The sequence below is a fragment of the Petromyzon marinus genome, chromosome 12 (assembly GCF_048934315.1).
Source record: "Petromyzon marinus isolate PM22_M1 ecotype Great Lakes invasive population chromosome 12, UKy_Petmar_22M1.pri1.0, whole genome shotgun sequence".
Classification (NCBI taxonomy): Eukaryota; Metazoa; Chordata; class Hyperoartia; order Petromyzontiformes; family Petromyzontidae; genus Petromyzon; species Petromyzon marinus.
In genome coordinates this window covers 5765217-5789728 of record NC_133678.1, presented here as the reverse complement: position 1 = coordinate 5789728, position 24512 = coordinate 5765217, and the positions used below count along the sequence as shown (strand labels likewise).

At 41.3% G+C, this 24512-nt stretch overlaps 1 protein-coding gene and 3 non-coding genes across 9 annotated transcripts; all 4 read left to right on the top strand.

Moving 5' to 3' along the window:
• The first annotated feature begins 2069 nt into the window (after nucleotides 1–2069).
• On the top strand, nucleotides 2070–22855 carry LOC116941638 (pumilio homolog 2-like). Of its 6 annotated transcripts, none has more exons than XM_032952923.2 (22): nucleotides 2070–2230; nucleotides 2767–2915; nucleotides 6956–7024; nucleotides 7299–7404; nucleotides 7859–8043; nucleotides 8157–8323; nucleotides 8494–8773; nucleotides 9090–9216; nucleotides 9543–9659; nucleotides 10157–10302; nucleotides 10417–10555; nucleotides 10841–10984; nucleotides 11203–11484; nucleotides 11905–12132; nucleotides 12530–12803; nucleotides 13027–13156; nucleotides 14503–14631; nucleotides 14917–15054; nucleotides 17494–17619; nucleotides 19754–19875; nucleotides 20108–20300; nucleotides 20626–22855. In XM_032952923.2, the coding sequence occupies exons 1-22, from the start codon at nucleotides 2170–2172 to the stop codon at nucleotides 20755–20757; spliced, it is 3444 nt and encodes a 1147-aa protein (XP_032808814.2). In that variant the 5' UTR covers nucleotides 2070–2169; the 3' UTR covers nucleotides 20758–22855. The 6 variants fall into 6 exon arrangements, with proteins under 6 accessions (XP_032808814.2, XP_032808809.2, XP_032808808.2 ...); XM_032952918.2 differs by having other exon boundaries at nucleotides 2767–3032; nucleotides 10160–10302; XM_032952917.2 differs by having other exon boundaries at nucleotides 2767–3032.
• Nucleotides 9879–9973, top strand: LOC116941794 (small nucleolar RNA SNORD103/SNORD85). The gene has a single exon (XR_004402723.1). It is a non-coding gene; the product is annotated as a small nucleolar RNA SNORD103/SNORD85 (small nucleolar RNA).
• LOC116941795 (small nucleolar RNA SNORD103/SNORD85) lies at nucleotides 11718–11811 on the top strand. Its single transcript, XR_004402724.1, has one exon. It is a non-coding gene; the product is annotated as a small nucleolar RNA SNORD103/SNORD85 (small nucleolar RNA).
• On the top strand, nucleotides 14275–14368 carry LOC116941793 (small nucleolar RNA SNORD103/SNORD85). Its single transcript, XR_004402722.1, has one exon. It is a non-coding gene; the product is annotated as a small nucleolar RNA SNORD103/SNORD85 (small nucleolar RNA).
• Nucleotides 22856–24512: the final 1657 nt, after the last annotated feature.

Sequence of the window (24512 nt, the reverse complement as noted above, 5' to 3'; positions counted from 1 at the left end):
CTGCTTGGCAATGGTCTTGTAGCCCATTCCAGCTTTGTGTAGGTCTACAATCTTGTCCCTGACATCCTTGGAGAGCTCTTTGGTCTTGGCCATGGTGGAGAGTTTGGAATCTGATTGATTGATTGCTTCTGTGGACAGGTGTCTTTTATACAGGTAACAAGCTGAGATTAGGGGTCAAATACTTTTTTCCCTCATTAAAATGCAAATCAATTTATAACATTTTTGACATGCGTTTTTCTGGATTTTTTTGTTGTTATTCTGTCTCTCACTGTTCAAATAAACCTACCATTAAAATTATAGACTGAAAATTTCTTTAAACTCGATTTGGTGCTTTCGTGACTGCAGGAATTAGATCATTTCTTTGTCAGTGGGAAAACGTACAAAATCAGCTGGGGATCAAATACTTTTTTCCCTCACTGTAGTCCAGCAGGTGTTCTAGCTTGGACCCGGCATGCATCCATGATGTTGTGTGGATGCGCCGATGCTGGAACAGCGTGTTGGTAATTACAGGGCCATGGGCTGCACAAAAATCTAGCAGCCTCCTGCCGTGGTTATTGAGCTGATCTGGCCCATGCCTTCCAATCACTCCAGACCAGGTGCCAGCATCATGACCAACACGGGCATTGAAGCCACCCATCAAGATGACTCTATCCCGAGGGGCCACTTGATCTAGCACCTGTGACAGGAGGTTATAGAAGGCATCTGACTCATCGGCCTTGCCTGCATCCCTCCATGGATGTTCGTCTTCAGTGGGGGCATAAGTAACCACGACCACAACTCCTCGCCTCTGGTTGATGGGAAGGTGAGCCCAAAGTAGGCTGGGGCTTACAGCTTCCCACATCTCACCGCGACGCTTCCACGCCCCCTTCATTCTTTTTTTCAGAAGAAGAGCCACTCCCTGTTGTTTGGCAGTCTCCTGCCCCGAGAAGAGGACTGTCCACCCCTCATGGTTGCAGGAGCCAGAGCCGATCCACCGGATCTCCTGAATACCACAGAGATCTCGGCGGTACCAGTCTAGCTCCCAAAAGAGGAGTGGCAGCCTCTCCTCCGCAGTGAGCATTCGAACATTAAACGTGACCACACGTAGTGGTTTTTTGTTGTTTCTGGAGGAGCCCCGAGGGTAAGGATTCAGTCTCCTGTCTCCGCCAAATGGGGTTTGGCCAGGAGACATCATAGATGCCTGTCCCCCCGGGGCCTCCGGCGCAAGCTTATTACTGTAAATTTTTCCGTCGTGGTTTAGTGGTAATTAATTTAAGGTGGAGGGGTTACCAGCCCCTCGCACCCGTCCAGAGCCCCCATTTGGCCGCTGTGGTGGTCACAAACACCATGAGGGAAAAGGCCAATCGGATTTGCCCCTCCCAACACAGCACACGATAGCGTTGCCCGTCCGGCACCACGAGGAGGTAAGGTGTTGTTTTTGCCGGACTAAGGGACCAAAGGAAGAGAGACATGCAAACTCCAAATATCAAATGAAATATTTGTTTCACCAGGTAAGGCCCACTGAGATATATTCTTTTGCAGAAGCGACCTATCCATAAATGATAGCTCAACGAAGTGGCTTAGGATATGGACATTTTAATGCAGCCAAATACTCTGAGTGCACTTTGATTCTAAATGTGGTGGGAAAAACCGGAGGACCCGGAGAAAAATCCACGCAACCAAAGGAAGAGAGAGAGACATGCAAACTCCGAATATCAAACTAATATTTATTATTTTACCTGGTAAGGCCCACTGAGATATACTCTTTTGCAGAAGCGATCTATCCACAAATGACAGCTCAACGAAGTGGCTTATGATGTGGACACATTTTAAGTGCAGCCAAACACTCTCATCGCACGTTGATTCTGAATATGGAATGAAAACACGGAGGAACCGGAGAAAAAAATCCACGTGCAAACTTCAAATATTCAGGCGGGCATGGCCCAGGGTCGGGGTTCGAACCCTCCCCACCCCCCCACACACACACAACGCCCTTTTCCTTGCACGCACACGGCGAGCGAAACTAAGTTGGTCGGCGTGTGAGGGCTTTGCGTGAGAGGGGTGGGTGGTGCTGGTGGTGGTGGTTGGGTGGTTTGGCAGAGGGGAGGGCGGCAGGAAGCCGGTGGCTCAGGGTCCCGCCCGCTCGCTCATGGCATCCATTACCGCGGGGCCGGTCCGCGCCATATTGTGATGCTGGAGCGTACGGGCGGGGGCCGCCGCCGCCATCCGCCAGCATCGGCCGCCCTTCGCTGTGAGTTTCGCCTCGCCGATTGCCTCGGCGAGTTTCCGATAACCGCAGCTACGCGTCGGCGTGGCTATATAGGGGTTTTGGGTTTTTTTGCGCGTTATATTAAATTCGCAAAGCCACCCGATGGTGAAGGAGATTGGATAGTTATTTGCATTGCTGATTTTTTTTGAGGGGGGGGGAGAGAGAGGGGGTGGGTGGGTGGGTTGGAGGGGTCATTCTTAGTCCGTAACGTTTTTGTCAGCCGAACCACCCCGCACCAACCCTACCATTCCTGCCGGAGACTGGCGCACGTTTTCCTGCTGCCGTTCTAGGCGAGGCGCGAGGCTTGAGCCGGTAGCGCGGGTGGCGCGTAGGCCGCAACGCGTGCTCGCTTTCAATTGTGGGTTTCATTGTTCTGCTCCTTCACGCCGCTAATTATTACCCTCGCGCGAATACATCGAAGTCGACTCCTGTGCCGCCGCCGCCGTCGTCATCGTCGCCGACAGGTTCTTCACTTTAATGAAACAAGTATTTGTTTTGTTTGCTTTCGAGGCATGAAGGTGAGCGGCGGCCGATGATGCATGCAAGTGGCCAGGACGGCCGAGGAGGAGGAGGAGGCGCCATGCCCGTGATGGCCCCACCGGGCCCTCCGCAACATCAACATTCTCAACAGCAGCAGCAGCATCATCATCATCAGCAGCAACATCAGGTAGTGCAGGCTGGCCGCTCGCAGGACGACGCGATGGTTGGATACTTGTTTGAGAGACAGCATGGAGAGCAGGTGGCCGGGCCTGGCTCCAAGCAGCAACACCAACAACCTGACCAGGTGGGGCACATGGCTGGGTTAGCGGTGTCTGCCATTGTCTGGAGAGATGGTGGTGCTGTGGTTTTAGTGCGTGTCACTTTACAAGATGTGGCCGCGATGTCTCATTGTCTGGAGATGGTGCGGTTAACGCGGCCTGTTTTGCAAGATGTGGACGGTAACGTCTCATTGTCTGGACATGGTGTGGTTAGTATCTCATTATTTGGAGGTGATGTTTCATTGGAGGTGGCGTGGTTAAGTGGTCTCACGATTTTGGGGGTGGTGTGGGTTGGGTTGGTGTGTCGTTTCGAGATGGTTTGGTGTTTTAATACCCTTACAAAGCGTACTTTCTCTCACAATGGGCGTTCGGTTGTCATTGAAGTTACTGTATGCAATGCTTTTAATTTTTGAGCTGGTGTGGCGATTTATTTCATAATAAATCATTAATATAGCAACGGTTCGTATGTATTACGAATGTAGGGTTAAAAGATTGTACTGTGTTGTATGGTAACGTGGTTTAATCACTTTACAGCGTCGCAATGCAAAGTGATTAAGTCTGTCTATTCGCTGAATAACAGTTATTGCATCAAACGTCAATTTTTTTTTATATTTTAGATCGACGTTTGTATGTTATAAGTTTCGTGTTTATAACAAAAGATTGTCGACTTCCTGATGTTGCCCTTTCCTCGCGTGCACGTGTTTCCTTTTGGCGTTTTTACAGTTGTGAAAGGCCTCGTTAGACAATTTGAATGTGGGGCTCGCGCTCCACGTTCTCGTTTTTTGTCGGTGTACATTTAGAATGATTAATTTTTAAAAATGTAACTATTCGTTTAAAAATGGACCCAGCCCTTCGTGCCATTAGTACAGTGCCTAATGTACAGTAAGGCCGGCCAAACACACGTGCTGATATCATTGTCCCACTTTTGTAATTGATTCGTGAACACTTTCTATTGTGGCTTTTGAAAAATGCCCTCAATTAATTCCAATGATCACGTTTTAGTGGTTGCGTCATAATATTCCGTTGCAAAAAACATTTTTTGTATCCCGTTTGTATATAATTGTTTAAAATGTTAATAACTTCCTGCTTTCGACCACATGAGCGCGCACTGTAACCCATAGAGGCCTAGTGCTTGGAGGCTTTCGTTCCGACTTTTGTTGGGAGTGAGGGCCTTGGTCGCTCTTTGGTCGCGTTACTTTTTATATCGTCCAAACTTTCTTGTGACCGGGATCGGCACGTCGCGGTATCGCGTTTTGAGATTAAGTTCACATTTTACGTCGACACGTTTGCCGTTTCGTTTGTGCAATGTTTTGTCAGACCTGAGAAGGTTCGCCTCCAGTTTTAGGGGAAGTTTCTCTTTATTTTAGTTTTTTTTCATGGGGTGGGGGGGGGAGATTCCATTTACCATGAAGTTACGTTTCCCCAGTTTTTTTTTTATTAATCTACTGGGCTATAAAAGTGGTTGCAACTGCACCTGTCGTGTTGGTCTTGAGATTTTTCTGTTAAGTTCGGTATAAAATGTTCCACAAATGATGTAGGCTTTGTGCTTTGGTCTAGATCGTTCATAATCCAGGTTGGGTGATATTGGTGTTTTATACATGTGAATGCATTTATTTGGAATGCCACCCAATGTTACTTTACGTTGTTGAACGGTGGGATTTCCCTTCTGCAATGGTTATGGTTTTAAGTGTTGCGTGTCAGCTGTGAGGAAATCCAGACTGTAATGTTTGAAAGTTTTGTGTTTGTGAATCAACTGCTCATCTCAGTTGATATAGTAGTAGTAGCAGATGCATAATTTAAACGCTGCAAATGCATAAACAATGTCAACCTTCATTTCTTGTAAAAACGGCTTGCTTGTTGCTCGTCCTAAATAAGGACGTTTACAGCATCGACTGATTCAGCCCATAGCGCTCAATGTTGGATGAACATTTGCGTTCCTATGGAATTGATTCGTCTACTCGATAGATTACAAATGGTTGGTACGGCGTACACAGCGGCGGTGATGACCTGCTACTGCTCGTTTGCAAACCTGGAAGCGCTGTGGACTGAATGAAAGTCGATGCTGCAACGTGTAAATGAACATTTCCAAACACTTTGACTAGGGTAACTCTTTCTTGTTATTTCAAGAAGCGATTGTGTGGTTAAACGTATCTGGAATGCATGTATTTTTAAATATTGTTTTCTGGAGTATTAGTGCCCTTAGAGAATTTGGCATTATACTGAGAAATGAAATTAAAAGGGCACTGAGAGCAGTGTTCTTTGTCACTTGTTCAAGCTTAAGCTGCTGGGATTTCTATGAAACATGAAAGAATGCCTGTGTTGTTCGGTGCCAATAAATTAAGTTGTTACTAAGTAAATATTGCTGCATTGATATACTCTGCATTATTCTCTTTAAACGCTATATAAATTCACAAGTGGTCTGTCTTTTAATGTCTTTTGAAGAGCAAGTCACGTGTTACAGAAACATGTATAGATTATAAATCGGGGTAGGTATGCTGTAAATATGTTAGTTTATCTACCCATGAACTGTGCACATTTTAATGCAGAATTGTAAAATTATTTTGGTTTCAATTATAGTATCTTCAACTTCGGTCCAAAAAATTAAGACGCTTCACCCAGGCACTATTATGACATTTAATACGATGTAATTCCCAAAGAATGGTGGGGTGTTGCCAAGCCATTGTTTCCGTAAGACAGGCGTTAAATTTAAGTGTTATTCTACCACTGGATTTTTTTTCTGCAGCAATTTTAGACACTAAAGGTTTGCCTTTTGGATATTGCTACAAACCTGTACGATATATATTTGTGAAATATGTAAGTGGCTGTGCCTGTAGTGAGAGCTTGTACATGTAAAATAACTTTTGTAGAGAATTCCACATCAGCCCACACGCATTTAACAGGGTGATGTGGTTAGTACAACAAACATTAATTGCAACCGATGCATTTTAATGGTCAGTCTTGGATGCTGCATAAGCAATGGGTTTGTTGAATAGGTTAAGTATAATTTAATAATTGAGGCACGCATCCAGTGAATTAATAAATTCGCTTTTATTTAGATCCATCAAATCATGTCTGTTTTTTATTCATGTGTGAATCCAAACTGTAATGGATTAACACAGAGTTACTGCAGTATTTTGAAAATAAGACAATGATATAATTTCAATTCCTGAATGGATACGATTAATCAAATCAACAAGGTCCTGAATTGTTCTAAACCTAAGTTTATCTAGCTTCATTCAATGGATCTTTATGGGTTACTGAGTTTATTTTCAGGACACTAACTTTTAAAATGATGTATTGCTTACATTGTGGATATTGGGTCATATTGAGTATTTTCCCACTGATTTAAGTACTGTATATGCATTATGTTGTTCACAATGCATGATATTGTTGAAACTACTTCGTGTGATAAAATACAACCCAAACTTAATTTCAATTACATTGTATTACAAACTGGGTTAAATAAATTTGTATTATTGAGCCGAATGTATTTAATTATGTATAGGTTTCCAAAAGTCAGTACAGTGGAAACAGTTGCCTTTATAATTTTTGATTTAAAGCTTTCGTGACTGCAGGGATTCATATTCTTGGTTCTTTCGGTAAAGTCACATAGAAGGGAAACAATAAAATAATAAAAATGTAAAACAATACAATTCTCACGACGTTTCGACTGCAACACAAGCAATCATCAAATTTTCTTGCTGTGGTTTTCACACCTGATGATGACTGCTTGTGTTGCAGTCGAAACGTCGTGATAATTTTATTGTTTTATATTTTTATTATTTTATTGTTTTTTATAATTGTTAGTGTTTTGTGAAGTAAAAAAAAATAGCCTTCCGTTGAAAATAACTTCTGCAGGAAAATTCGTCATTGACGCATATGCTGCCAATTATAGTTTTCCGGAAAATTGCACAAATGCGGTCTTTGACTGTTGTGTCTGTTTTGGCAGGGTCGCTCCGTGGAAGATCTCAATCATGGATTCCAAGCTTTAGCTTTGGAAGGAAGGGGTATGGGTGAGGTGAGTGCCTATAGAAACTGCTAACTCAATTGCGGTATGTGCCATGTAAAAAAAAAAATTCCATTTTAAAGTTTCCTTTGTGATACAGTTAGAATGGAAACTGAATTGTAGGGTCCATATCAGCTTGTATGGAAATGTGTGCAAGTTGGGCCTATTGTTCAAGTACTGTTTTGGGGAAGTTACTGGTGAGTCTGGTTGTGGCTACTATTTTCAGGAAAAATGTACAGTGGTGCTTTTAGCAGTTATTTTAGCAAATAATATTTTTGTTATGCAGCTCTTGCCATCAAAGAAATTCTGGGAATCTGATGATTCTGCAAAGGATGGATCAAAGAGCCTTTTTCTTGGTGATGAATGGAGAAACAACACGTGGGGTGCATCAGGTACGTTGTGGCAACTTCGCCATTTATCCAATGATGGAGTTTCAGTTTGACTAATGGTTAGAAATATTTAATTGAATTACTATGAATAGTTGAATTCCTTGTCATAGTTTTTAAGTTTGTAAAGAAATATGCCAACAAATTTGATTGCGGTTTTTTTAAAAATAAATGTTTCCACATACTTTCTGGTTTCTTAAAACATGGTTGTGAAGGAAATATTTAAAGATCATGTACAGTATAACCGTTTTCGTTAACACAGGAATGGACTGGTGCATCTCGTTTTTGTAGCTTTTAATCATGATTTCTGAAAGTTTTGTGCAATACAGAAATTCGCCAATGAACGTTTTTTGTTGTTGTTCGATGACTGACTTGGGTAGGCTAAAACGTTTTACATTGACGTTTCATGGCTAGGCTTGATGAGGACACGCACGTAAACGTCGCTCGATTATTTTTTCAGACCACTCGGTGTCGCAGCCAATTATGGTTCAGCGGCGCTCCGTGCCGGGTGGTTATGGGAGCGGTGACACGAGCTCGGTGCTGTCTCCACGCTCAGAGGCAGATGGCCTCGGAGTGAGCATGGTGGAGTATGTTCTAAGCCCATCTCCTGGAGACAAGCTTGATCCCAGAGCTAGAAAAGCATTTGTAAGTAACAACAGCACAGAGCATTATGCAACGTTGATTATTTTTTTTATTTTTTAAATGAGAAATATGTCGAGAGCTTTACATTTGAGATCATTCGTGTCGTGCCTTTTCAGGGTGCTGTGGATCAGGAGTCCAATGACGTCTCAAAAGTTGACAAAAAGGGCAAATCTTCACCCTTTGAGGAGGATAAGGGTGGCGAACTGAAAAAGGATGACGAGAGCGTTATGAAAGTCGGAATGGCAATTTCAAATGGGATCGATACAGATTTAAAGGAATTCAGGTAATATTAAAGTTTTGCATGTATGAACATAATATTATTTGTAGAAATTTGTACAATTTAACATGCACTTTTATAAAATGTTTTTTGTAAAATTATCTTCATCGACTGATGTACTGCATCTTTTGTACCCACCAATCCACTGCTCTGCATGCTTTCTACACACGGGGCAGCCGCATGCCAGGTAGCCGCCAGGAATCGCCGACTGAGGTGGCCGAGCGTCTGGGTGTCGTCATGCAGTCAAGTGGCGATGTGCTGGTGCCGCTCGCTGGAAACGCTGTCCCCAAGCAATGCGTGGAAGAGTTTGGGCCCCCTGAGACGCAAAACGTGCCCATTGATCCGCTTGAGCCAGTGAGCCTTGAGTCGCTCCAGTTTGAGTATTCCAGCGGACAGGTGCCAATGGACTCTCCTGCCGCCAATGTCGGCCTATTTGACTATCCGACACAGCAGCAGGTGATTTGTGGAAAAAAAAGTTTTTTTGTACGACTTGCTTCTGGGTGAAATTTTCATCCTTAATTGTGTAAAATATGTTGTTCGTTAGTCTATTTATTCCAGCAAATGAAAATACAGCCCAGTTCAGAAGATGCATGATAATTACCTATTTTGCAAGAGTGACCTGGGTTACATCAAGTCGATTAGAATACAACAGCTATTTAAAGCATTTTAAAATGTTAAATATGTATATGCTGTAACGATAATGTGATGTACATTTAAATACATACAATGGTTCATTGTAAATTAATGGTACATTTGTGTGGTCCTTTTTCAGCTATTCCAACGTGTGTCAAATATGCAAGCTGTGCAGCAACAGCTGGCCAACAGCCAGCAGCAGCAACAACAACAACAACAGCAACAACAACAATATGCCCTTGCAGCAGCACAGCAGCAGCATGTTGGTAAGATTTCATGCAATTGGAATTGTTTAAAATGTTTTTTATCATGCTTTTACTAATTCGTTGTAGTTGCCTTTTGTACTTTTCAATTAATTATTCATGGTCAAGGCTGTGATGACTCTCTTGCCCTCACTGAGAAACCCATTGGGTTCTTTGATGAGACTCCCATTTGTACTCAGTTGAAACTGAGCCTGACCGTACAGAAAGTGTATGATAATTAATGCATTAACCTGTCAACTGTGGTGATAATTTATGCTCGTTACTGTGAATAGATTGTGGAGAAAAAAATTAAAGTTGTTGTCTACGCAATCTGCATGTGCATTCCACAGGCATGTTTTCAGCTGGTCTTCCTCCAACAATAATGCACAATCCCTACATCATAAGCCAGGGCCCACCAGGAAGTGACCCATATTCTGCTGGGCTAGCTGCAGCTGCCACTCTTGCAGGTGAATACTTATTATTTTGGAATTAAAGGGTACAAAAATTCAATTTTACTTGTGAGTAGTCGTTATTTAGTAGTTTAATGTGGTCATCTCCTTTCTCATTGTAGTAAGTAATATAAAACGTTGAGGTTGATATATTTTGTATAAAGCCTCTTTGATATTAATGTTGAATTATGTAAAAATTGCATATATGAATGTCTTTAGTGGTCTATAAAAGTCTGGTCTGGCAATGATGAACATCTTGCCCTCACTGAGAATGTCCTTTGGGTCATTCAATTATGAGAGTCTTACATGTACTCATTTTCTACTGAGCCAGACCTGATTTTAAGGCCCCGTAACCACATGCGATTTCTGTTACGTCTTACGTCTTTTATAATACCAATTGTGTGTTTGCATGGAAGAACTTGGTACCACAAAAGATTTTACTTAATTTGGTTGTGCTTGGGTTTTTGTTTTTCCTTTCATAAAGTCACTTGTTAAATTACTTTGTTTTTGAAAAGCAGGACCTGCAGTGGTACCTCCCCAGTACTATGGCCTCCCATGGGGGGTCTATCCTGCCAACTTATTCCAGCAGCAGGCGCTAAATGGAGCACCAAATGGTCCAAACCAAACCGCCGCTTCCCAGGCACAGCAAGGGCAGCTTCAGGTAATAAAACACTTCACAATGATAGCTTCGTTGTCATTTGAAAATTATTACCAAAAATAGATTTACCATTTTCTCTATTCATTTGTAATCATAGCTTTTCTCTACCTGTTTCAGATATTGAGGGCAGCAAGTGGCCAGAGACCACTTACTCCAAACCAAGCCCAGCAGGGCCAGCAGCCAGGAGACAATTTGACAGCAGCCAACACTCAGCTAGCTTTAAGCCAAGGATTGGCAGCGGCAGCAGGCATGCAAGGTAAACGCTTGCGATGTAGCCTGATGGCAATGTGTGAGTAAGGTGCCAGGCACTGGCTTTCCCTTGTTTTGATGTGTTTGCTGACCTCTACGTGTGCTATATTATTAAATGTGAAGACACTCAATAAAAACCCACACTTTGGCTGCACAGTACTGACTGTAATAGCACTTGGCCATTGCCAACTTGCAAAATACATTAAGACCATATTAATTATATTAAGCTTCAATGTAAGTTAACCGGGTAGTTTAACAACATCTTGGGCTGATGGTTTATTTTTTTGTTTAGGTTATCAGGTGATTGCTCCGGTTGCATACTATGATCAGAATGGAACTCTGGTGATGAATCCAAATGTGCGTGCTGGGCTAGGTGCTCAGCTCCGTCTGGCACCCCCAACACCTGTCCTCATCAATGCAGCTGCTGCCCAACAAGGTACTTTTATTTTTCTGCACTGTACTCTTTGACGAATTATTTGCACAAAATGACAACAATTGTAATAACATCTGGCGTTTATCAGTGTCATTTATTGTTTCTGTTACCTTAGTTAATGTTATTTTTAATGTACGTTTGTAATTGCAAGCATAATGTACCAAATCTGGGTCCTGTACCGGTTTGTAAATTCGAATGCTAATTCTAACTTTTTTTTATAGCTGCCCAGTCGGCCCAAGGTCCTGCCAACAGCATGGCCAACTCTGTAAACAGTCTGTTCCGCCCAATTGGAGCACAGCACAGCCAACACAGTCAGCAGCAGCAACAACAACAAGGGGGTGGAAACATGGCGTCGAGCCCCTTCTACAGCAACTCCTCACTGTCTGCTGCCTCTCAGGCTAGCTCCCTGTTCTCCCAGAGTAGCAGCTCTCTTGGCTTTGGCAACAACAGCTCCCTGGTGGGTGCAGGCATTGGATCAGGTCTCTCCGCATTTGCTTCCACTGGTAAGCGGCAAAATCACCGGACTTTTAATTGGCAGTGTTTTTGAGACCATGCAGTTGTCATTTGAAATTAACTACACCATGAATTTAAGATTGCCTTATTGAAGCATAACTGCTGCTGGTGGCTATTGTAAAAGTGTATACTGTCAATCAGATCAGAACTGTTTTTGTAAAAAAAATCATGCTTGACATGTTCATACCTAAATGGGATGGATTTTAATTCTAATGACCTATAGTCTGGCGATGATGATCCCCTTGCCCTCACTGAGACATTGCTATATGGGTGTTTATGTTGAGAACATTTTTTGTACTCTTTTTGCCTGAGCCAGACTTTAAATAGGACAAGTGTAAATCCATCTCCAATTCTTAATGGAACACACGTTCACACGTTGATAAAATTGCATTACTATGGTCCGTGCACAGGTAACTCTGCAATGACAAGTGGATCTCGGAGGGACTCGTTGTCTGGAAGTCTCGACTACAAGCGTTCAGGCAGCGGCCTGGCTCCCATCAGCCAGTCATTTTACAATGGGCTTGGATTCTCCTCCTCACCGGGGCCCATTGGCATGCTCCCCCCTAATCATAACCCAGGCTCCCTCACGCCACCACCCTCCCTGTCCTCTCATGGATCCTCATCCAGCCTTAACATTGGTATGTACCTTACATTTTTCTGTTGGTCAGAGGTGTACAATTCTGGCGTTTTTCATTAACTTGGGAATGCAGTACCTAAACCATGTTTGCACAAATGGTGTTTTCTGTATCGTACCACATCTGTTGCATATAACTAGATTTTAAGCTTATTTGACTTTATGTTGCATACTATGAAGCTGATAAATGATGCTACTGATAATAGCTTACGACTTTGGATTTTACCCAAAACCACGAGACTCATGATAAAGGTTTATAAAAATTAGTTGAATACAAATTTCAGTGTTAATACCTCTTCAAATAAATTAACAAGTTCGTGTTTTCTTTCATATAAATCTGTGTACTCTTTTGCACGTAGCTAATTTTAGAACAATTTTTTCAATATATTGGCAACCTGCAGGGTTGCCTAATGGCAGTGGTCGCTTCATTTCTGCGGCACCGGGTGCCGAGGCCAAATATCGCAGTCTGAGCGGGACCACGTCGAGCCTCTTTGGCGGCTCCGGGAGCCAGCTGTTCCCGACACTGCGGCCCCGCTACACCCACAAGACGGAGATGATGCCCACTGGGCGCAGCCGCCTGCTTGAGGACTTCCGCAACAACCGCTTCCCTAATCTGCAGCTCCGCGACTTGGCAGGGCACATTGTTGAATTCTCCCAAGACCAGCACGGCTCTAGGTAAGGTCCCCCGCACACAATGTGGGTGCAGTAAAGGTAATTCTTTCCTGATGACTCAGTGCAGTGGATACATTCATTCCTAATTTTTTTGTTCCTTTAAAAAAATGTCCCAAGAAATTCTTTAAACATTTGGGTTGTAATTTTTTTGCCCATTAACTTGGAATTGTGTAAGAAGAAATGCCTCCTTTGTAAGAAAGCACTGATTTGTATTGTTGGCCTGCAGATTCATACAGCAAAAGTTGGAGAGAGCCATCCCAGCTGAGCGACAGATGGTTTTCGCTGAGATATTGCAGTCGGCCTACCAGCTCATGACCGATGTTTTTGGAAACTATGTGATACAAAAGTTTTTTGAGGTAAGAATCGATGCAATTCTTTTACAATGTTTCACAAGTTTGATGAATAGAAATTTGACATTTTTGACATGTCAAAAACATTTACGCATTGTTGATAACAAATAGATCATACCAAGCAAGATGCATTATTTAATCAGTTACCTATCCCAAGTCTTTCTAAAAAGGAATTATTCTTTAAATTGTACAATATCACTGGTCACGTATGATACTTGTATAGTTGACATTTAAAAACCCTTTGTCACATTTCCACGAATGTTCACATACTATATTAAATCTACCATTTAGCATACCTCTTATACATAAGTACATTACTTGGAGTATTTTTGAAGCGCTTAATATCAGATATTGCAAATGTTTTTAATATATTTTAAAAAATACATGATTAAAAATTACGTTTGATTGTTGGCATAAGATAGAGCTACAAAATGATGAAAGGCCATAAGATACTTTTACCTATTGTGGTATTTCAAAATTTTGCTTCACATATTTGTGTTCACCCAATTGCTTGCAAGGAGAATCCCAAAGCTCTTAATAGGCAGGAAATAAGTAGGAAACAATGCTGACTAGACTACAATATTGTTGTCAAGGCCATAAGTATAATCAATTATAGCATTTTAGTGGCATATATTATTGATTTGTACATTGTAATTGGGCTTTGAACTTAGACATTTTAATAGAAACATGGTAATGTTATTGTATTTGGAACATTTAAAGCCATTGATTACATGCAGTAATAATTGTAATTTTAGTGAAAATCGACGGATTTTTAAATACGGCATAAACGTGACCATGTAAAAGTAAAACAAAGAAAATTATTTAATTCTGATATTCGTGCAACAGTGATTAATTATGATTGTATAACAACGTTCCTCTCGTCCTCACATTATGCATACCAAAGCAGAATTTTATTAAAGCGTTATTTCTCAATGTATTGTACAAGAACCCATTTATGTGTACCTTGAGTTATCTCATGCATTTGTTTCTTTATGGTGCTCCCATTTTCTTCTCACGTGCGGGGAACGCTCTTCAAAATCAAATTGGCTATACATCCCAGTAAAGTTTTGAGGTTGCAATGTATTGCTTTGATAGATTCATTATGTAAGTTACTGCTGTGGCAATCTGGCAATGATGACACACTTGCCCTCACTGAGAATTGCTGTTAAGCAGTTTGGTGAAAGATACCTTTAAATTGTACTCATGTTCTGAGCCAGATTTTTTTTAAATCATAAATGGCCACATGGCAGAATTTACACAACTATTTTATTACATTTTAATGTTTTTTATGACTTGCACTATTGCTTTAAAACTTGCAGTGTGAAAAATCGTGTCCGTCAATGTCCTTACAGTTTGGCAGCCCTGACCAGAAGCAAGCACTCGCCCAGCGCATCAGAGGACACGTGCTTCCTTTGGCCTTACAGATGTACGGTTGTCGGGTTATTCAAAAGGCTCTTGAATCGATCCCTCCTGAGCAGCAGGTACTTGCCTGGGATTATACAACAGGAAATAGGGGGACATAATTGTAATTAAAATCTGATTGGGCAACAAAAAAAAATGCCCTAAAGGTCTTCAATGTTGTATTTGAAAGGTGGTGATGTACTTACCTGAATAAATAGTAGCTTAATTGTTAAGTGTAACAGGTTGTTTCCATAGAAAAGCAAACAAAAACAAATTGCCTGAAGGATAAATGGATATCTGTTCACCATTTCACTGAATGTATCGTTAGACGAATAAAAACTGTTTTAAATCCTGTTTTTTCCTAGAACGAAATGGTCCTGGAGTTGGATGGCCATGTCTTGAAGTGTGTCAAGGATCAAAATGGAAATCATGTGGTGCAGAAATGCATTGAATGTGTTCCACCCCATTCTTTGCAATTCATCATTGATGCGTTCAAAGGACAGGTATATTGCATTCCTCACAACTACTTTTGTTATATGCATACATAGTGCTGCATACTTTTCATTTGGTGTTTTTAGTTAAAAAAAAATATCCATTGAGAAAAATACTGTAATGTGTTAAAATTATTTCTCACTAAAAAACAAGTTGCCAATTTTATTCTGTTAAAAAAAACATTTAGTCACAAAGCCATGGAGAGAAAGAAAGGGCATGTTGCCCTGGCACAGGGGTGTCCAAAGTTTTTTTAGTGAGGGCCAATTACAGAAAAATAAACAAAAGGCTGGGCCACACACTAGAGGTGACATATTGACACATGAATACTGTGTTTTTCTAACTAGCCTATAATGTGAAGAACATTGCACTCAGTGGGAGCAGTGATGCTGTCCTTTGGATTGAAGTATGGCTGACATGTCAGGAGAAAGTTTGGTGGTTGAGACACGAAGGACTTCACAGAGATGGCTATCAGTCATTCTGGTTCTCAGTCTGCTTTTGTTCCGATTTAACAGAGAAAATGTTTGTTCACATATGTATGTTGAGCCGAACAGACCCATCATTCTTTTTGCGTGGCGTCTCATCAGAGGAAACTTGCCATTATCCAAACTCTGATAGAAGTCAGGGAGGGAGAGAAGCTGATGTTGACTCTTCAGAGAATCATCACATTGCAATTCAATCGGTTCTAACTGCAGACTCTCTTCCACTTCTGCATCCACCAGGAAGGGGGTCGAGAACAGCTTGATTTGTTTTTCAATGACAGAAAAATCTTGGAAACGCTGGTTGAATTCTGTCACGAGAGATACAATCACAGACACATTTCTCCTTTTTAGCAGAAAGGTCGGCCTTTGGAAAAGCAGACTTGATTTCAGACAGCGCAGGGAAGTGTGCAGCATTAAAGCTTCGTAGTTGTCTCAAACAGGCGGAGCTTTACACAGATGGCTTTCATGTGCGCATACAGGTGTGGCACCAGCTGCTCTTTGCCTTGTAGGTTCTTGTTCAGTGTATTCAGATGATGAGTAAGATCAACTAAAAATGCCAGGTCTGCCAGCCACGGAGGGTCACTCAGTTCATGAAGAGGTCGGCCCTTCTCTTTCAAAAACTGGTAGATTTCTGATCTCAAAGAATAAAACCGCTGCAGCACAGAGCCGCGGCTGAGCCAGTGCACATCAGAGTGGTAGAGTACATCCCCCGTATTCAGCATCCACATCAGATAGGAAAGCTTGAAATTATCTGTGGTTGTCCTCTAGCTCGAATTATGTTGACAGTTTTTACAACAGTGTTCATCACATTGCCCAGCTGGACAGTCTTGGCACACAGTGCTTCTTGGTGGATTATACAGTGCATCCTGACAGCCTCATCTCCGCTATCTTTTTCCTTGGCGCACACCATCGATGCCATTCCTTTGCGCTCGCCCGTCATGGCCGGAGCTCCATCCGTTGTTACTCCACAGAGCTTGTCCCATTTAAGCCCCATCTTTTCAACTGCCTTTGACACAGCTTCAAAAATATCTCTACCCGTCGTTGTGCCTTTTTAGGCTCATCATATCAAGCAGTTCCTCCGTACAGCAAAAATTATCATCTAATCCCCGCAAAAAAATTAACAGCTGCGCGGTTTCTGTGGCATCTGTGCTCTCGTCGCATGCTATCGAGTAAAAATCAAAAGCACAAGCTTTGTCTCTCAGCTGAAGTTTCAAGTTAGCTGACCAAGTCCTCGATTCTCCGCACCACTGTATTTCTGGATAAGCTCACGCTGTTGAAATCCTGCACTTTTTCCAGACACATTATTTCTGTGACTTTGATGAGGCACTGCTTTATGAAATCACCGTCTGAGAACGGTTTGCCGTGCTGGGCAATAAGTTTAGTGACTTCATAGCTTGCTGTTGTGGCGTTTTCCTGTATTTTGTTAGCACGAAAAAAATTGTTGTTGAGCTTGCAGGCTAGCCGCCATTTGCTTGACTTTCTGTGTTCGTTCGGCACCGGTGTACGATGTGTAGCTCTGATGTTTGGTCTCAGTGCCGATGGACATTATACTCTTTCATCACAGCAACATCTTCATTGCAAATCAAACAGACACACTTTCCATTGATTTCTTTGAAAAAATATTAATTTTCCCACCGTGTTTGAAATTTTCTACACTCACTTGCTTTTTTGCGTTTCTTCGGTGCTGCCATTTCTGGTGACTCGCGGTAAAAGTTTTTCTTTGCTTAATTTTGTTTAGTGGAGAAGCACGGCTTTCCGTGGCTGGCTCCATCTAGTGTTGAAACTGAGAAGTGCAACAGAGTTGAGCTCAAGCTTCTTGTGCGGGGCCATATTCAATTATATTTTCAGAATTTGCTGCGGGCCAATAAAAACTGGACCGCGGGCCGTAGTTTGGACCCCTGCCCTAGCACATACAAAACAAACATTTACACAATGGATAACATGTCCACCATGTTCCTTATTTCTTTACAGGTATTTGCTTTGTCTACCCATCCATATGGCTGTCGAGTGATCCAGCGCATCTTGGAGCACTGCACTCCTGATCAGACCCAGGCCATCTTGGAGGAGCTCCATCAACACACTGAACAGCTTGTGCAGGTCAGTCTGCTCCAGACATTCGCCAAGCTCAGAACTGTAAAATAATTATATTCTTTGGTTCTTTCGGTAAAGTCACGTAGATATAAAAATAATAAATCAAGTGAATAAAAATAAACAACAAAAAACACTCGTGTAGACTGTAGCCTGGTTCTTAATCGGAGTGAGTGTACTGGCAGTCTATAATGTAGCATGTTGCAATGGTTATTAAGCTGGGTGAGTGTACTAGCAGTCTAATGTGGACTGTAACCTGGTTCTTAACCTGAGTGAGCGTACTGGCAGTCTATAATGTGGACTGTAGCCTGTTTCTTAACCTGAGTGGGTGTACTGGCAGTCTATAATGTAGACTGTAGCCTGGTTCTTAACCTGAGTGAGTGTACTGGCAGTCTATAATATAGACTGTAACCTGGTTCTTAACCTGAGTGAGTGTACTGGCAGTCTATACTGTAGATTTATTCTTGTTCTTTCAGTAATTTACATATAAAAAATATAAATAAAAACAAAAGCCATGACGTTTCGATCGCAACACAAGCGGTCGTCATCAGGAAAAGTGGGATTAGCCTCTAAAATCAAACTGTTTATGAAGGCTTAGAGATGGGCATAGCCCAATTGTCAGTAGCATGGGTGGGGCAGTTAATGTTAATGTAGGAGAAAGCAATGCCAACGCAGTGGGTCTACACCAATGAAAGGGCCGCCAGACAATCATTTGCACCTCGCTCCAAATACCCACACTGCTGACGGTTGAGATTAACAAGAAAACAAATCAAGTCATGACCCAAAGTGGTTGATGACATCTTCCCAATGATTGCTGAGTTTATAGCCATCCTCTCGGTTGAGATTGTCTGTATATATGGATGGCTTCATGAATTAATCTCTGTTGATATCCACTACTGGCTATCAACAAAGATTTGTTCGTGAAGTCATGAACGAGGTGCAAATGATTGCCTGGCGGCCCTTTTGATAGGTATAGACCCACTGCGTTGGCATTGCTTTATCTTACATTAACATTAGCTGCCCCGCCCATGCTGCTGACACACTTGGGCTACGCCCATCTCTAAACCTTTATAAACAGTTTGCCTTTAGAGGTTAATCCCCCTTTTCCTGATGACGACCGCTTGTGTTGCGATCGAAACGTCGTGGTTTTTGTTTTCATTTATATTTTATTTATTTTTATTATATTTAAATTACTGGAAGAACCAATAATAAGTCTATAGACTGCCAGTACGCTCACTCGGGTTAAGAACCAGGCTACAGTCTATGTTAGTGGTATTTTGTTTTATTCACTTTAATTTTGATTATTTTTCTATATATGTGACTTTACCGAAAGAACCAAGAATATGAGAATCACTGCAGTCACGAAAGCTTCAAATCAAAATATAATTATACATGTTATACAGTAGCCTTCCCTTGTTTACGTTGCAAATTCTCCCTTACTATTGTAGTGGGTTCAGCTGAGTTGCAGACGTAGACTTTGGAGGCAGCGCATTTATTTAGTTCCAACAGACGGGGTACACTTCCCCTTAACACAATAACAACCTTCGGTGGTGACCACCTAGCTAACTACACTAGTTACCACGTAACTGTTACTACGGACCCGGGACCAGCAGCATCTGCCCGGGTCCACGTGCTGGATGATTCGTAGGACGGAGATCGTAGATGAATGGTTTATTTCCCAAGATTAAAAACCCCCGATCCCTCTCGAGACTCGGCTTATATTCTTTGCGGCGTGGCCGCTCCGACCTTCGGCCACGTCCCCCTTCCAGAACCATCGGGAAGGACCTGGGTCTCAATCACGTGACCCCCCCCTAGCCCCCTGTCATCTTAACTGGTCACGTGTCCTCCCGGGTCAACCAGAGTGTCATGGCCTCGATCGACCTTCCCCTTAGGTCGGCACCCACACACCGTGTCCTGTAGGGCCGGCACTGCACTTACAGCATGGTGCCATCCAGCGATGTTACTCCATCATTGTTAATACTGTTCATTTAAGGAAAATAATTTACTAGTTTGAACCAAGGGTAAATATGAATTTGATTTGACATTGGTAAATGTTTTTTTTCTATTTAGTAGCCTTATTATTACACGTGTAAAGATGAGTGTTCTCTCTCCCTTAATGTACTGCCATAAATCTTGTTTTCAGGATCAATATGGAAACTATGTAATACAGCACGTTCTTGAACATGGACGGTCGGAGGACAAAAGCAAGATTGTTGCGGAGATGCGTGGAAAAGTCCTGATACTGAGCCAACACAAGTTTGCCAGGTGCATTGTTGTTTCAGCTCCTTTGCTTCTGCTAAAACAGTAACTGGGTTGTACAAATAGTGTCATGTCCAGCGTGACCACTCGGGAGGAGGGTTGGGGGTAAGTGTTTTCTGAGTGGTCATTTTGTGAATGTTGAAGTTAACTTCAATGTTTTGACTTTCACGAACAATCGAATTCTACTGCTCATGCGTGATCTGTCACCAATGGGTGTTTCTCCCTTTGCCGTCTGCAGCAATGTTATTGAGAAGTGCATTACTCACACATCTCGAGCGGAGCGTGCACTCCTCATCGAAGAGGTGTGCACCATGACAGATGGCCCCCACACTGCTCTCTACAGTATGATGAAGGACCAGTATGCCAACTACGTGGTGCAGAAGATGATCGACATGGCCGAGCCAACCCAGCGGAAAATCCTCATGCACAAGGTACGTTCTGAGAGTTCCTATGCCATCTGAGTAACTTCTATCGCAAGCGTTTCCAAAATTACATGGCGGTGCGCAACGCTATTGCACCTCCGTTGAGCACAGTTGGCTAAGAATGGTGCGAAAGACGTTCAACATGCAACGTCGATGTAGACGAGCTGTGTATTTGGTGTGTGGCATGCTGCTGTCGAGTAATTTTAAGGATATTATTTGGTTGTTCGCAGTCTCCATGTGCTAGATGTATGCAGCTAAACTAACAAATGAGATTTGAACATTTGCTTCCGAAGATTTGGTGACTGCCTTTGCCTAAGACATATTTTTTTTGCAGATTCGGCCGCACATACCAACTCTGCGCAAGTACACGTATGGCAAGCACATCCTCGCCAAGCTGGAGAAATACTTTGTGAAGAACAGCACCGACCTTGGACCTATTGGCGCTCCACCCAACGGAATCCTGTAACAAGCTTTGCTTGTGAGAGTTATATATAAGCAGCCAGAGAATAATTGTTGTTGTAGGTGTACATTTAAGGGAGAAAATATTTTATCCCAGGCATGCTTTAATTATTTCCAGTATCATAATCCATTTTTGTGTGTTTTTACTATAAGGTGTTGATGTAGTTGGTAGTGTTAATGTATTGTAGTATTTCTAGAATTTTGATTTGTCTGAGGTTTAGGGAGTAAATTATGAAATCTCTCCAGCAATAGAATGTAAAACCTTATGCTTGAATAATAAGGTGTAAAAGTCGTGTTAGGTTGAAACTACACAGTGCTAATGTTTTATAAAGCTGACCAAAGAAGTGTTAAACTACTCGTGGCAATGGGCTAATGTTCTACATTGCAACAATAAGATTTTTTTTATTGGAGATAAAAAAAAAACCTCAAGGCAATATATAGTGTCGACTTAAACACATTTTGGGCTGGCTTGATAATCGCATTTGCGCCATGCAGTTTCAACTTAAACATGCTTCTTAATAGGGACAACAACCATCGTGCTCCTGCTTTCCCCAGTTGCCTCGAGTCCACGTTACACTGCCCACCGCTTTTTTTTTCACCACCGTAATGTAGATATAATGTAAATAAGGTGTATAATAACTTGACAGCCACAGCAAAATAGCCTTATGGTCCCTGGTACTACTGACTCAATGGTTTTCTTGGGCCTTCACACCAAAGAGGCATGCACTGGGGAAACTAGGTTCCGTCACTGCTGTAAAGAGAGATTAAATAGCATTCCTGGTGGTTGGTTAACCCTTGCATGAAGCGTATGTGTAAGCTTTTCGTACTTTAAATATGTGCTAATTATTTAGACTATTTTTAAATTAAATGTACACAATCTGTTTTATTATAATATATACAGTAAAATGTATGCATGCAAACAAGACGTCAATGAAAACTACTTTTTTTTTTCACTGCTAACAAAGGAAACTGCATATCTGTTTAGATTGTACATTTGTACATTTGTATCCCAGGTGATGGAAAAAGATAACCATTTTACAACTTTTGACATTTATAAATTCTGATTTTTGTTTTCCAGCTGCAGTAGCGCCATGCATTGTGATACAGAATGCATATATACACAGTGTACATTCTCAGTACTTTGTGACTGGTCTTGATAGAGCTGGTAACATTACCTTAAACTTTTACACAGCTCGTGCGAGTTGCAAGCATTGCAGCTCTGTTTATATTTGTAAGTGACATTTTTATTCTGCCTTTGAGTTATTTTTTTTAGATTTTATTACTGCACTGTTATAATTATACCTGTAATTGCAGATTGTGCATTGTAGAAATGTTAAAAGCATCGTTTCCATACAAGTATCTTGTGTTCCTGCCTATGTAACGTGATGGGAGCCCTTTTTGTACAGTGGTGTATTTTTCAAGTTTGTCTACTTGTAAGTGAGCAGTGTATGATAGTGTCCATTTTTTCCCCCCCATTTGAAAATAACCCTGTTAACATACTATTATGTATATTATGTGGAAAGCCTTGTATATGACCCATCCATTGAAATGGAGGGTTTGTTCCATAAAGAAGAGCAGAGGCTCAAGTGTAACTAAGTACTGTATAACCATTGCCTCACATGCATATATTTTCAAGCGTTTTTATGTATATTCAGCTAAGGCATGCAAATATGATGGAATGTACAGGGTGAGCTATCTAATTCCAGTCAGTATAAACACAACATCCTGATGTATGGTATACAGTAGTGTAGCAATACAATGCAAGATTTCAGACATGGATGTAAGAACTGTTCAGAATTTAAAGAACTATCTTTTGGCATTTTTGAAGGCATGTGGAACCAAAATTGTCTTTTGGGGAAAATATACAGCTTTTGGGTTCAGTACAGCTTGCTTGGAGTTTTCCCAATACATATTACTGGGTAAGGAAATATATATACAGTGTATATATATTTATATGTACCTAGTCAAACTTTTTCACTTAAATCAGGTTTTCCCCTTCTGACTCCATTGCCACAAAATAAACAATTAATCTATTTTGTCGTTTGTATATGCTGTAACAAACAATTGTGAATATCACTGTATGAAATAAACTTTCTGCTCCTTTCCGTAGAATAATGGATTCCTGTTTGGTGTGGTGTTAGCATGGTTGTGTGCACAAAATGTTACTTTTATACACTAAAGGGACTAAGAATAGGTTTTACTCTTTCTGGCAATAAAACAGGTGTTAAGATTTTGATTTAAAGCTTTCGTGACTGCAGGGATTAATATTCTTGGTTCTTTCGGTAAAGTCACGTAGAAGGGAAACAAAATAATAAAAATATAAAACAATAAAATTCTCACGACGTTTCGACTGCAACACAAGCAATCATCATCAGGTGTGAAAACCACAGCAAGAAAATTTGCATCACCGCCACTTTTTAAAAATGTGCTTGCTGTGGTTTTCACACCTGATGGTTTGCTTATGTTGCAGTCGAAACGTCAATAATGTTATTGTTTTATATTTTTGTTATTTTATTGTTTCCAGTCTACGTGACTTTACCGAAAGAACCAAGCATAGGTGTTCAGATAAAACACCAAACTCTGAAACCTTTTGCAAGGAATCATTTCTGAATTAACCACATACTTTTGGTGAACATGCAAACAAAATTCACGCTCTGACAGTGTGCATTGTCTTTGAAACTGATTGGTCCACAGCAGAGAGCTTTTGAGCCTCATCTCAAACCGTGTTAGACCAGATCACGCCAAAAGGCGAACAGCACAAAGACAATGCACTATCAGGACATTGAGAGCTCGGGATGAGCTGCTACATCAAGGGAACCGCTCTTGCCATCTTATCACCTGTTGCCAGAATGGGTAAAACCTATTATATGTTGATACTGGCAAGGGAGTACCATGATTAAAAAGGTACTTTGGGTTCAACGATTAGCGTCTGTCCCTGAATGGTCACTTCAGGGCAATGATTAGATTCAACATATCACCTTTGACGGTCTTGTTTGAATTTCGCTTTGCAAATTTTGTTCCAACTAATTTTACCATACAAGTTGCATAACTTTGCAAAAAAACGTTTGCGTTACATTGCATGTATCAACTGAACTATCTGTGAAAGATATGACAATCTGGGACTTGGTCTTCGTAAGTCGCACTTCATTTGTAATGCCCCTAGTTTTCGTCTTGTCAATTAGATGGTGTTATTTAATTGCAGTTAGAGGGGAAAAAAAACTACCATAGACAAATCAAATTACGTAAAAGACAACTTCGGATTTTGATTTAAAGCTTTCGTGACTGCAGTAATTCATATTCTTAGTTCTTTCGGTAAAGTCACGTTGAAGGGAAACAATAAAATAATAAAATATATATAAAACAATAAAAATTCTCACGACGTTTCGACCATAACACATGACGACCGTTTGTGTTATGGTCGAAACGTGATATTTTTTATTGTTTTATATATATTATTATTTTATTGTTTCCCTTCAACGTGACTTTACCGAAAGAACTAAGAATATGACAACTTCGGATGTTAAGCATTGAAAGTGGCAAAAAAAGAAGTTGGTTGGTAATCAAATCTTAGCCCTTAAGATGTAACCATAAAATGTAACTAATTATAAAATACTGGTAATAATATGCAGATCTCATTGTACACTGCACTCTAGGAAACATTGTTCTTAAGATGAGGGTGTTCCGGATGTGACGACGTTAAAGCAGACCAGCTGTTGTATCAATGAATAATTATACTGCTAGGAAACGTAGTGGACTGGAAGC